Consider the following 13,615-nt stretch of genomic DNA (forward strand, 5'->3'; position numbering starts at 1 on the left):
ATGCTAGCCACTGCCGCCTTTATCTTTCCTGCTTCTGCTCACTTCCCCTCTTCCTCTGAGGGACATCTTGTCCTTGCCTGTGACATTCCATTGTGACAGTCTTTAGCAGCACTGTTAGGGTCCTTTAACATCAGAGCCTCACTAATATCATGGGTTACCATTAAATCCTCTATGCATGACATTTTTATTTACAAATGTGCAAAATGCTCTGTTTCCTGCATCCCTGCCCAGCCCAACCCGTGGTGCTCCCTGCCCTGCAGAGCCTGGGCACTCAGGATACAGATGGACAAAGTGCAGCAAGGCAAACTGACCCCTTTTCAAACCCTGACTCCATGTGCCCTTCAGAAACACCTTCTAAGTCACCCTTAAATTAGAGGACTTGATATTAGGAATGATGCTTTCCATAGGTCCCATTCAATTAAACACGTTTAAGGCAGGAAAATGAAGTGATGATGCAAGCAACATGCTTTCCAGGCATTTCACACCATGTGACTCAAACATCAGACTCCTGCCAATGGAATTTTTGTCTCCAGGTGATAGATCTGAAGCAAGACCCTTAACTGAAAACACTCACACACGCTTATGCACACAGACAACAGGAAAGTCACTTGCTCCAGGCCTTTACTGCCTGGAGAATGCCTCAGAAATGCACATTTCTTACAAACAGCAGGAAAATGAGCACAATTGCACCTTTATCAATCCCTCACAGAATATAACTCCGTGCTGCAAACACAGCAGAAAACTGAAATCTCACCCTATTATTATAGTAGAAGCCTACAGATCCTCTCAGACATGAGCCCCTTTCTTGGTTGAGTGAAATGATGGAAATGCTTAGAGCAGCATTATTCTGCACAGGGTTAACAGGCTCTACTCAGAGCAGGAGGTTTTCTTCACCTGAAACTCCTCTGGAATATCATACTGGGAAAGGGCACTTTCCAAACACCTATTTTCATAGGGAAATCTGCATTCTTCTGCTTTGTCTTGTTTGTTGTTGTGGGAATTTTTTAATTTATCGAGGAAAGGGAAAGCTTGAAGCTTTTGTAATCTGAGCTTCAGCGCCCCATTTTCAACATTGGGCAACCTATCATGATACAATAGAGCAACCCATAGCACTGCCTCGAGATATGCCACTCCTCTGCTTGTAATCTTTCTCCAACAGAGTGTGAAATAACACCCAGCTTCAAGCTACAAGACTGTAAATTAATTTAGATACAAGATACGTGAGAAGATAAGAAGCAAGTTCCACACTGAAGATACCAACCTCCTAGCCATCATTGTCAGGCAGTGTTTCAGAACCAGCCTTGCATTTCCTGATGGGAGTTTGAATACTTCTTTCTGTAAATCTGTAAAACATTATGGGAACTAGCTATCACCACAGATGAAGGGCAGGAGCATGAGGAATAGAACAGTCTCTTCAGACTTTAACAAAGTCTTATCTAAACACAAAAGGTTTTGATTTTTTGTTTAAATCAAAGATGAATTCTCTGAATTTTGGATTTTGGAATGTTTTTTATCTTTCTGAAAGAACCCTACAGAAAAGGGTTCATTTTTTAGCTGTTTGGCTAACTCCCTGGTTTTTTTCAATTTTTAATAACAATGGATCTTTCTTTGTTCCTATAGCACATAATGCCAGCTATATATAAATATAATAAAATTAGTACATTAGACACAATGAAAGGGTGTGCAAGTCTGAAGGAAAATGTTTTTAATTAACATGTCTCGTGTCTTTCCAGCCCTAAAAATAGGAAAAGTCAACTGGCAATCCAAACTAAATAAAGCTGCACACCACACCTCTGATTACAGCAGCACAGAACTCATCTTGAGGAGAGGGCAGCCCTTCAACATCTCTCTGAACCTCAAAACAACAGCACAATCTTGGGACAATTTCACCTTTATTGCAAGCACAGGTAATCTCCCCATGGCAGTCATCTCATATCCAGGTTATTCCAGCTCCAAAATACTTGTGCCTTACAGGTCTACACGGCCCATTCTTGAAACATTAAGGTTTGCTGTTCCACTCAGGATTCTTTGCCCTTTTAGGCTCAGGAGTTCCCATTTTAAAGTTTGACCTACTCCTTAAGGCAAGAGACAGTTAATAATTCAAAGGAAGGCAGGAGCCATCCTCATTTCCACACCAAGGCTGTATCTCTGCTCCTAAGGACATCCCTGCAGCACTGCATGTTATCTTCATAACATAATTCACCTCTACCTCCCACAAACCACCATTCCCTCTGGCAGGACCATCTCCAGAAGAATCCCAGCGGACCAAGGCCATATTTAGCCTTTCTGAGGAGGGTGCCAGTGGCTGGAGTGCAACCCAAGAGTCCAGTGAGCCTCGCTGCCTGAAGCTCACCCTCCTCAGCCCAGCCGACGCCGTCATCGGGCGATACAAGCTCCAGCTCCAGGCCCTTGCTGGGAACAAGCTCTCCTCCAAAGTCCTGGGCCAGTTTGTGCTACTCTTCAATCCCTGGTGCCCAGGTATGCTCTGAACCTTCAAATAACTCATTGTCCCAGCCAGGAAACCTGGGTGTCACAGTAAAGTCTGTGCCTGGCAGTCACAGCTACAGAAGGTTGGTTTTTTGCTTAACATCAAGGATTGAGTTTTTGTCCCTTCTTCAGTGTTGAAAGGCATCAAAGACACAGACTCTGGCTTGTGGGATAAGAAATCAAAGGGAGTAAATATTCCAAATATTCATTCTAGAATTTTTTTCCTCCATTTTTTGCATTTGTTTGTAAAACAAGTAACAAGCACCAGTAAGATACATACTGTGCTTACTGCAGGGACAGGAGCACAGTCAGTTAAAGTAATTTTATGCTTATTTTACTCTCTAAATGGTTACAGAGGTGTAGCAGAGAGTCCTAAGCCTGAATGCATGGGCAGTCTCACCTGATCCCTAGAACTGCCCTCTATCTGAGATTTTCAGTTAGAGCAAAGCAATTTCCTTCCAGCCACCATGTCTCATTCTGCTTGCAGATGATGATGTCTACATGGCTAATGAAAAGGAGAGGCAGGAGTATGTCCTGAATGACAGTGGGATCATATTTCAGGGAGTGGAGAAAGATATTCAAGAAGAAGCTTGGAACTATGGACAGGTAAATAGCATCACCTCTTTCAGAACTGTCAAAATAAGAGTAGTGGGTAAATAGGGTCTTGAGGAGAAAAAAATCATTCTCTCATAGTATAAGAGTTCAATATTCCTCACTCACTTCAGATCTTCTTGCAGATATGTATCTCATTTTTCATTACATTACAGACAGCAGCATCAGGATCATTTCCCCTGTGTGGCATGTGCTCATACACAAATAAAAGAAACAAAGCATAATTTTAGTTTTCTTTTGCCTGTTACACAAAGTGGTAAAACTGTACTTGGTTTTTTTGACCCTTGTAGAGAGAAAAAAAGCCACTGGGTATTGCAAAGCCAGTGCATGTAACTATTTATGCAATGTGTTCAGTAACAGGCAGATACAGTAGAGGTGGCCTTTGAGTCCTAGCAAAATGCATGTATTGTATTTGAATATCTGTATTGTACTTGAATATCTGTACAGAGGCTTTGCCCCAGAGGTCCCGGTTGTCCTTGATGGGCTGCAGCTGCCATGTCCTTAATTGGGCTGCAGCTGTAACCAATGAAGATAACTGGGATAAAAGGGGGTGGGTTAGCCAGTCAGGGAGAGCCTTGGAGGAATCCTGAACTGGGAGAGAATAGCATGCAGAGGAAGGAGTCTGTGCTGGGAAGAGTCTGTGTTGTGAAGATCTGCAGCCATGAGAATGCACCAAGGAGGTATGGACTTTAGAAATCCAGTAACAGTAGTATGGGACTCTAGAGAAATAGAACAACAACAGGCAGAAGGCCCTAAAAGGACACCCCAAATGTACTCAACTGAAACTCATGTTGGACTTTTTGAAAAGCAGTTTGGCCCTCCAAGTGTAGCCACTGCAAATACAGTCAGAAGTACAGCCCATCTCCAGTGCTGCAGCCATCCTGCCACTGCCCAGGCCAGCCAAGACCATCCCTGGCCACTTCATGCCCTCCAACTGCACCAGCCTGTGCAGACAGCATTTCTATTGATCCTCCTGACCCCATGGCTGCTTTTGCACTGATAAATGAAACAAGGCTAGAGTTCCTTTCTGTCTCAGAGGCCAAGGGCCATCCTTGCCTGGCCACATCCATCCAGCCAAGCACTGGGGCATTCTCTGGGCCCAAGCAGTGTCTTGGTGGCCCTAATCCACAATAATTATTTTTGTGGGTTTCTTTCAGGTCAGATCACCTGATATGAGGTGGAGGCAGCCCCTGAGAGTAAAGCTTTCATAACAGGCAGGTGCCTGAAGGGGCAGGGCAGGATGTGGGAGGGTGTGACCCTGCTGAGCCCAACCTGCAGTGATCTTGTCTGTGCCACCAGGCACATAATGTCCTTGTGAATGCCAGTGGCCATGGACCCACACTGTGCTCAGACATCTTTAAAATACTATGGAGAGTTGGCAGCTTCATGGTTATGTTTTCTTCTTGCCCCAATTTTCTTTAACAGTACAGAAAACTCTTCTATTCCCATCTTCCTCCCATGCTTGGAGAAGGAAACTAAGTGGGGAGTTTATCCTTGGGTTTTCTCATGAAATCAGCCTCAATATATTGCTTGTTTTGATTCCAGTTTGAAGAGGACATCCTGGATATCTCTCTGGCTGTTCTGGACCGGAGCCTGAACCACCGTGAGGACCCAGCTCTGGATGTGTCCAAGAGGAACAGCCCTGTCTACGTGAGCAGGGTCATCAGTGCCACGGTAAAGTCATCCAGCACTTACAGCTACCAACAAAACCCCAACCCACACCATGCAGCATGAATTCCTCAATGTTTTATAGCTGTAGCCAAGCAAAAAAATAGCTACAAAACAGGTAAAATGGAGATTTATTCTTCTGCCCAAAAGTTTGCTCACAACTGAAGGAATGTTTCCAAGAACTTCTGAGGAACATCAAACCCCACATGTATTTTCCTGACAGATTTTCAGTCCATTAGATCTTCTGACTAATTTGGAAAGACTTTGTCTATTCTAAAATCACTTGCTAAGTTTTTCAAACACCAAGAGAAGCACAAAATATTTTGGAAAACAAGTGCTGGTTCGGCTGCATTTAATGCCTGAATTTAGCATTCTTTACTTAAGGGATATTTGTTCAGCGAGGTTTTTACTATTTCTTGCAACAAATAGTTACAACTCCTCCTCACAAACACATAAATGCACAGCTAGGCAGCTGAAAAGTTTTCTATTTTATAAATAATACCTGCCTCACCACCTCTCTTAGCAAATTCCTCCTTTATAACTGATATTTTTCAGCCTTTTGTATAGCACTCACTTTAGGCATTCTCAGCTTCAACATAAAGTAAATAACTCTATTCAGATGTACAAAATTACTATAACTACAAATAATTAAGGAAAAAATATTAAAAATTACTTACTGCATCCTGTACCACCACACTTGATACCTAAACAAGGCTCTACAATGGATGTGTACACATATATGCAACCACATCTAACAAGTCTGGGCAAGCTGTGAGTACTATCTGCACATTTGCAACAAATGCACATTCAGAGAAAAGATGGATTTCTCAAGGCTTCCATAAGTCACTTGAGAATGTGAAGCAGCATGAATGCACAGTTTAGCAGAGTAATAATATACAAGGAGTGACACCAATAGATGAAACAGAGAAAATGTAAACAGGTGACAGTCATTTGGGACCACTTATGTTGAAAACAAGGCAGTTTTGAATCACCAGATTCTACAATCTGGTCTGGGTTTGGTCCAGTGGTGGCCTTTGAGCAGACAAAATTCTATCTAAAATTCAAATACTCTGTCCCACCACCCAGTCAACAAGAGCAGTGCTACCCACACAGGGTCACCTCTAACCATTTCCCTCTCTCTTTTTCCGTAAATACTTGAATTCTCTCACGAGGAGGACTCTTTCAGGTTAACAGCAACGATGAGAAGGGAGTGGTGGAAGGGAAGTGGAGCGGGAGGTTCCGCTCAGGGACGAACCCGCTGCGCTGGAGCGGCAGCGTGAGCATCCTGCGCCGCTGGCACCGCGCCCGCTACCGCCCCGTCCGCTACGGCCAGTGCTGGGTCTTTGCAGGAGTCACCTGCACAGGTAGGCTGGCACGGCTGGGAATGGCGCCACAGAGGCGGCTGCTCGGGTTTTCTGTGCTTGAAACGGCTCCCGAGGTATTAAAAAGGTTTTTTCCCCAGCCCCGCAACTGAAGAAGTTGAGATTCCTCGGCTCTGCTTTTCAAGGTTGTTCATTTTCTCTTATCTATTACATTCTTTCTCTGACCTGCTGAGGCCTGTTGGCAGGTTGGTTTGTGGCACACTGACCGCCCTTGGGGTGGTGTTAGCTTTTTATACTAAGAACTATGTGTACTTTATTTACAAGAATTTTCCAACACCTATCACCTACATTAGACAGTCTGTCTCTACTCTAAACCAATCCAGAAGTGCCACCATCACAGCAGAAGATGGAGGACAAGAAGAAGAAGAAGAAGGACAGGACACGCCCAGATTCCTCCTTGCCTCTTGAACCCCCATTCTAAATCCCCAAAATTCTACTTTTTCACCCTGTGACAAATTAGCTATCATTCTACTCAAACTCTTGTGGCTTGTAAATCCTCACACAAAGTTGGTATTTTTTTTTTCCATGGGCTAAAATCAAAGCCACAGGTGTTTTTGACTCTGTGCCAAGGTCTCTGAGCCCCCTGGCAGGGTCTTCAGTCATCCAGGGCAGTGAGAGGAATGTCCTGGGTTCCAACAGCAGCTCACTACGAGTTCTGCAGGCTGAACTTTGTGACAATTCTGTTCAAGCTGTTTCAGCTCTGGCAGGGAGAGTGAGGAAACTCTGCTCTCCATGTGTGAAGAGTTAATCCTTCAGTTTACAGGTTGTAATAATGCATGCCAGCTTTGTGGGTAAACACGAAACTTTGTGAGTAAGCAAAAACCAAATGGGTTTTCCAGGCTGGGCTGGTGAAAAGAGCAAGGTTTCCTGTTTCAAAGCTAGGATTCAAAGAAAACCAGTACTCTTTTAAGTCCATTTTCTCACACTACCAGTTTTCTACTGCTGTATCTTACCTGCTGGTGACACAAGAGCAAGTCACAATTCTGAGGACCTGTAAAGGGAGCTGCAAGTCAGGAAAACCATTTCATCCTAGCAGTGTCCAGTCAGAGCTGCTCTGAGACACAAGAATCTCTCTGGGGAAAATACAAAGGAAAATTGAGAGGTGTATCTCCAAAAGTGGAAAAAGAAACAAGAAACAAACAGAGGGAAAATGGGAGAGAGAACAGGATAAAGAATCAAAGATTAAAATAAATGGGTGAACCAAACTCTTATTAAAAAGGACATGACAGCTAAGAATGTCATGTCAGTCAAAGTGTCTTTTAAGCAATTTTGCACAATGAGTGTGGCTTGCATCATAGCTGGAGGGAAATTTTTGAGGGCTTGTTTCACCACTGAAAACATACACTAAACTGTGTGACCAAGAAAAAAACTTTCTATATGTCTGCAAAATAGGCTTACAGAGCTTTTATGGTATTCTATATTGCAGTACTGAGATGCTTGGGAATACCTACTCGTGTTATTACAAACTTCAACTCTGCCCATGACAAGAACCTAAATCTGAGTATTGATAAGTACATTGATGTGTCTGGAAACAACCTGCACTTGAGTGAAGACAGTGTGTGGTAAATATACATATTTCTTTAATATTTCTTCCATTCTATTCCCCACTAATTAAAATATCTAGAATCATGCTCCTAGTGATATAAAACTCCACTCCAGACCTTTGGCTTTTTGTTCAGGAATGTCCAATATTGAATTATTGACTCTGAAATGAAGTATTTTCCTTTTAATATTTCTTTTTCATAACATCCCAACATTTCTCAGAGGTATAACACAAAAAGCTGGCAAAAAGGGGAAGGAGGTACTAATGTAAGGAGTACAGCAGCTGCTCTCTCCACAAAGTTTTCATTCACTCAGTTAGGATTATTTCTCGCATTGTACAAATCTGATATTCTGCCTTCTACCTCCCTTGCAGGAATTTCCATGTCTGGAATGAAAGCTGGTTTGTTAGAAGAGACCTCGGCTCTTTTTATGATGGATGGCAGGTTCTGGATGCAACACCCCAGGAAAGAAGCAAAGGTAACACTGTTGTAAATATAAAAACCTGTAGATAATGTTACTCCTAAAGATTACCAGGAGTAAAAAATTGAAATTTGAAATTACCAAAAGGTTCAGGACAATTCTCTTCTATATATTCCCTGTAGATGGAGCATTAATTTGGGTGCACAAGAAAAGCAATACCCACATTAATCTCCAGTAAGGAGCTTTTCTGTCAGCCTCTGGATTGCTGACCAGCATAACAATTTTCTTTTTTCATTTCAATTCTCTGCCTCCACAAAAGCCAGCACATCTTAAGTTCACTTATCTCACCCTGGCTTGTCTTAGCTGCTCACATCACACAATCCCATTCCTCACTACCAGGTTTAACAAATTCAGTTTCCTGCCTCTTCTCAATGCACACCCAGCACTATTGATTCCCATCTCTTAAGTCTGGCTGTACTTCTGACTCCTGTCCTTTCACCTGACAGCTTTGCATGCAGCCTTTGGTGGGTGAGACCATTTCTCATGGCACCCATCACCAGAAGCTGCAGCTCTCCCCACCAGCCTCCTCTGCAGCCCCACCTTGTGATACAAACTGCACCTGGAGTCTCTGGGGACGCTGTTACCACATCACACAGACATTAAAACAGTGTACTTGACCCAAATGTGTCTTTGGAGAGGCTGCCTCTCCCTCCTGCTGTCAGCATGAGGATTTAGGTTGTTTTACTTCTCCCAAATGTGTCTTTGGAGTGGCTGCCTCTCCCTCCTGCTGTCAGCACGAGGATTTACATTGTTCAACTTCTCCCTCTGTAATACAGGCATCTATCAATGTGGTCCTGCCTCCACCAGAGCCATTAAGGAAGGGGATGTGGACCTGGATTATGACAGCCCATTTGTGTTTGCAGCAGTGAATGCTGACTGTGTTACTTGGATTCGCTACAGCAAGAAAAGAAAAGAGAGAGTTTATTCTGATACCAGGAAGATTGGGAAATTTATCAGCACCAAAGCAGTGGGCACTAATGCCCGTGTGGATGTCACTGCTAATTACAAATATCCAGAAGGTAAATTCTTTATTACAATAGTTTTGCCACTGATGATCAGATGTGAAAAGAATTAAGGCCTTTGTTGGACTGAGTACTGACTAAATTTCTTTACTTCTAGAGCCAAGGAATTGTGAATTTTCAAGGTCTTAGGGCTCCTTACCTGCTAATATTGATTCAATTGAAGCAATAGCCATTCTGGAGAGCTGTTTGGGGAGAATTTCTGCAAAAGGGTTTTTTCATCCTTCTCAGTTTCAGAGGAGGTGGCAACTGCTCCACCTTATGCAGAACTGAGCTCTCCCAGAATTACCTTTCTACTGCCCACAGCTTCTAAGGGGTGCCCATGAACAGCCACCTGCAGCTGGTGGGCAGGTTTTACTTTCTAGCCTTCATGGCCACGTACATTCATTTGTTTTTGTGCCAAAATTCACATTAGGGTCAGACCTCACTTTCTCCTCTTGAGTGTCTTTGCCCCTCTCAGCTTCCCTAAATGTCTGAGATCAGCCATGGCACAACTGCACCACACCCTGTACGTGCACAAGATCTCTGACCGTGGTACCTTTCAATGCAGGGTCCTTGAAAGAAAGGCAGGTGTACAAGAAAGCACTGAAGCTGCTGGGTGTGAAAAGACCTGGGAAAAGAAGCAAAATTCCAAGGTCCAGAAGAGGATTTTCAAGGGCACAGCCTGCACAAACCCCCAGCATCTCAGGGAAGCTGCTCCTTGATGCATCTCCTGTGGTTGGCCAGGACATCCTCCTTACCTTGACACTCAAAAACTTGATCTCAGATTTTAAGACCATAAAGGTTAAACTGAAGGCTTCAGCCATCCTCTACACCAGAAAACCCAAGGCAGAGATTTTGCAGCTGCATAGGTCTGTTAAACTTGGATCTGAAGAAGGTAATTTTGATTTTATTACAGTTTTTATTACTGGACAAGATATAGTTTTGGGTTATGGTCAGATCACATGAAAATAAAGAATGGCTTATGAAGTGTATGACCTGCAAACAGTTGTAGGTCAAGGCTATTCAGGGGAAAAGAAAGACACATATTTTCCCTGTCTTAAGCATTTGCTTCCAGGCACTGACAAAAAGGAGGCTGAGCAGGGTGACCTTTTCTCTGACCCAGCACAGCCACTGTTGGTGCTATATTATGACATTTTTTGCTAAGAGAGAACAATTAAGAGACATAGACTGGAAAATAGTGAGATGCTGGCTCCCCCAAGCAAAGCAAAAAGACAGATTAAAGGGGGGAAAACAAGCCTACAACTTTCACAGCATCACAACAGCAACCACCAGCTGCAGGAAGAGCTGTGCCACTTGCAGAGAGGGGTCTCTGCCCTGCTTTTAGAGGGACAGTGCTGAAAAATGAGAGGCAGCACAGATGGACAGAGCTACCCTCTCAAGCTAATACATAACACGTTAGAACTCATTCCAGAGTTCCAACAGGATTCTTTTTCTCACTATACTGAGTTCCATTGCCTTCCTCACTGGCACAGCAACTCTGACTGAGCAAGGCAGAGGCTGAACAGCTGCATCTGCAAGGGCACTTCAACCAAGCCACCTTCTGACCTCTGCCCTCTTTGCAAGGAAGGAGCAATAAACCCCAGCTTCAGAGTAATGAAAAAACACCAGCAGGTATTGCCACATCCATCCATCCTCAGAGCTGCCCAGGTACCAAACTGTACCTGATCATTTAGTGCTTTGTGTAAATGTAAGTAGAAGTCACCCATGAGCATCATTCCTGTCTCTTGGTGTCAACACTCACAAATGTGCAGCCCCAGGGTGATAAGAGAATTACTCCTTAAAACACAGGTATCTTACAGATAGCTGATACTCAGAAAAAAAGAGGGAAATTTTGTTTCTGTTTCCATTACAGTGAAAGAGGTTTCTTTCAAGATCTCCTACTCCCAGTACAAAAACTCTCTGAGGGATGACAGGAAGATCCTGGTGACTGCTGTGTGCCAGATGAAAAGGGGAGCCTCACTTCTAGTTGAGAAGGATATTGTGCTCCAGGATCCTTTTCTCACCATCAAGGTAAAATCTAATCCCCTCTGTGACCCTTGAGAGAGGTCCTGAGAAGCAGCAACTGGAATTCTTACTCCATCTATTCCTCATGGGAAGGAGTATGGGAAGTGAAATCATGCCTGATCTTGTTGCTGTAGTAATAGGCCATATGATACAAATTAAAGTAAGTACACTAAAAAAAAAAGAAAAACGTTTCCATGGCATAGCTGTGCTGGGATATTCTTGCCAGTGTTTGTTAATGTGGCACTGATGAAGTTCTCAGTGTTACAACAGTTACAAGGTAAGTCTACCTAAGGATGGACAGGCAGAATACAGAGAAAGAAATCTCATCCATATTTACACCTCCCCTTCTGTTAGAAAAGTCTGATCAATATCTTCCAGTTTATTTAGGAAGATTTTTTACCAAAGACACCTTCACTGACCAGCTGATAACACCTGGGGCTGTGAGTCTCTCTATTACCAATATTCAAAGAAAGTTCTTTAACTGTATCATGGTAAATGTCACTTTTCACCTTCTGCAACACTTCCCAAGTGATTAATTAGAACTGGAGGCTTTCTCTTTTTTCCACTTTTAACTGACTTTTGACAAATGCAGTACAATGAATAAAAAGCAGTTCTTAGCCTACAGGAAAGATCCTGCACTGTGTTTGCCCAGGGACAGTCCTGGCTTTGCAAGGCCCATCACATCCACATAAACGAGCTGAACTGGTTTTGGACAGCAGATTTAAATGCTGCATAACTCATGGGATCAAATGTTATCTGCTCATCTTACTGTAAATAACACAGAGGGAATATGGTAATGTGCAGAGCCCTTCAGGGCCTCCAGACTGGATTAGTTGTCCCAAGCCACTGTCAGCAGCATACAAGAAAAGCAAGGTCACATACAGGAGTAAAAAGTGTGGTTTTTTGCAGGTCTGGCAATATCTAAATACCAAGTTCTAGTGAGACTTTGTAAAAAGTCTCTGTGCTGTGTCATGCAAATAACAAAGCAAATTTATGTAGGGCAGGCACCTGGATTAAATTACTTCAATTCAGTGATTAAGTGCTGAGAAGCATTTATGTTTCTGTTGATTGAAACTTCCCTATAAACTTCCCTATAATGTAATAAAGAAATGCAATTGGTACCTCTCAGTGATGTTACCTAATATTACATTATTTACAAATATATACCAATTCCACATTATCTCAGCCAAAATAAGGTAATGAATATGCTTACTTGCTAATTTCTTTTTTTGCATTCTTTTCCCTGAGACACCACAATTCACCTCTGTCTCACGCCTCTCATGTTCTCCAATCCAAACCTTTCATTTAGCCTAGTTAAAGCTAATTTAACCATGTATGCTAATACTTGTGTTCTCACTCTGATGAGTATCATGTTATACATGAAACCATGCACTGACCTAGTTAAAAAAGGGACTAAATGGTAGATTCTGCAGCAGTTTGCTGATGCTGAGCCACACTCACTCAAGGCTGAAATCTGTTGCCCAAAACTATGCACATGAGCTAATGCCTGGCTCCTTCCTGCCCAGGTGATCCTGAGGAGAAGTGGTTTGCAATGGGGATGAAAGGAGAAAAGCACTAGGAAGATAAGAGACTGGTGCAGAATGTTTTCTCTCTGTAGGTCCTTGGTCCAGCCATGGTGCACAGGCCTGTCAGTGTGGAGGTCACATTTACCAACCCTCTGTCTGAGGAGGTGACAGGCTGTGTCCTGAGAGCTGAGGGCAGTGGCCTGCTCAAAGAGCAGCTCCGAATCGGGTACGTAAACGCTTCTGGATGGTCATTGCTCACTCTGCTGGGAAATCTGGAGAAAATCTGGGAAATCTGGAGTACCAGTGGGGGTTTTAAAAAGTTCTGTCAACCTCATGACTCATTTGCACCAGCCTTGGACAAACTGCCACCATGTCAGTACTCTCCATACAGCAGATGGAGTTTTTGCACCGCTTTTGCCGATATTTCAATTACAGAATGCTCAGGGAGTGGAGAGATGGCATACAGCCTTAAATCTGGGTGCTCAGAAGAATACATAGCAAGAATTTTTCAGCTGCTTTAACTTACAAATGCATTCTCTTGTTTAGTGTGGAAAGAATGGCCCCCATGGAGACTTCAACAGTGGAATTTGAAATCATTCCCTACAGGAGTGGCACCAGGCAGCTTCAGGTGGACTTGGTTTGCACCCACTTTTCAGACATTAAGGGATTTGTGATGCTTCACGTGGCTCCTACTCAGTGATATAACCTGCACAGCAGTTCAGTTTTGCCTGTTTATGAGGCTGGTGCAGTGTTCATGCATTCTGATGACTGGAAGCACAGAAATGCAGATTACTCAGCCAAAATGAAGTGATGCAATGTGAACGGAAACGAATAAAAAGGTACCAGGGACTATACTGTAAAGACAGTGTCACCTTTCTCATTCTCTAGCCTG

At 43.2% G+C, this 13,615-nt stretch overlaps 1 protein-coding gene across 1 annotated transcript; it reads left to right on the forward strand.

The window, feature by feature from the left end:
- The first annotated feature begins 1,714 nt into the window (after positions 1-1,714).
- Positions 1,715-13,423, forward strand: LOC129127489 (protein-glutamine gamma-glutamyltransferase 6-like). Its single transcript, XM_054644127.2, has 12 exons — positions 1,715-1,907; positions 2,239-2,478; positions 2,975-3,093; positions 4,645-4,773; positions 5,954-6,131; positions 7,576-7,711; positions 8,065-8,168; positions 8,948-9,190; positions 9,741-10,067; positions 11,046-11,203; positions 12,816-12,949; positions 13,270-13,423. Exons 1-12 carry the CDS (start codon positions 1,715-1,717, stop codon positions 13,421-13,423), a joined length of 2,115 nt encoding a protein of 704 aa, XP_054500102.2.
- Positions 13,424-13,615: the final 192 nt, after the last annotated feature.

Source organism: Agelaius phoeniceus, chromosome 17 (genome assembly GCF_051311805.1).
Source record: "Agelaius phoeniceus isolate bAgePho1 chromosome 17, bAgePho1.hap1, whole genome shotgun sequence".
Lineage (NCBI taxonomy): Eukaryota > Metazoa > Chordata > Aves > Passeriformes > Icteridae > Agelaius > Agelaius phoeniceus.

Bases quoted from the DNA above. Each gene is read 5' to 3' on its own strand.
- LOC129127489 (XM_054644127.2), top strand. From the start codon at position 1,715: ATGTCTCGTGTCTTTCCAGCCCTAAAAATAGGAAAAGTCAACTGGCAA. The intron at 7,712-8,064 runs GTAAATATACAT...CCTCCCTTGCAG, and splicing joins TTGAGTGAAGACAGTGTGTG to GAATTTCCATGTCTGGAATG. The intron at 9,191-9,740 runs GTAAATTCTTTA...CTTTCAATGCAG, and splicing joins TAATTACAAATATCCAGAAG to GGTCCTTGAAAGAAAGGCAG.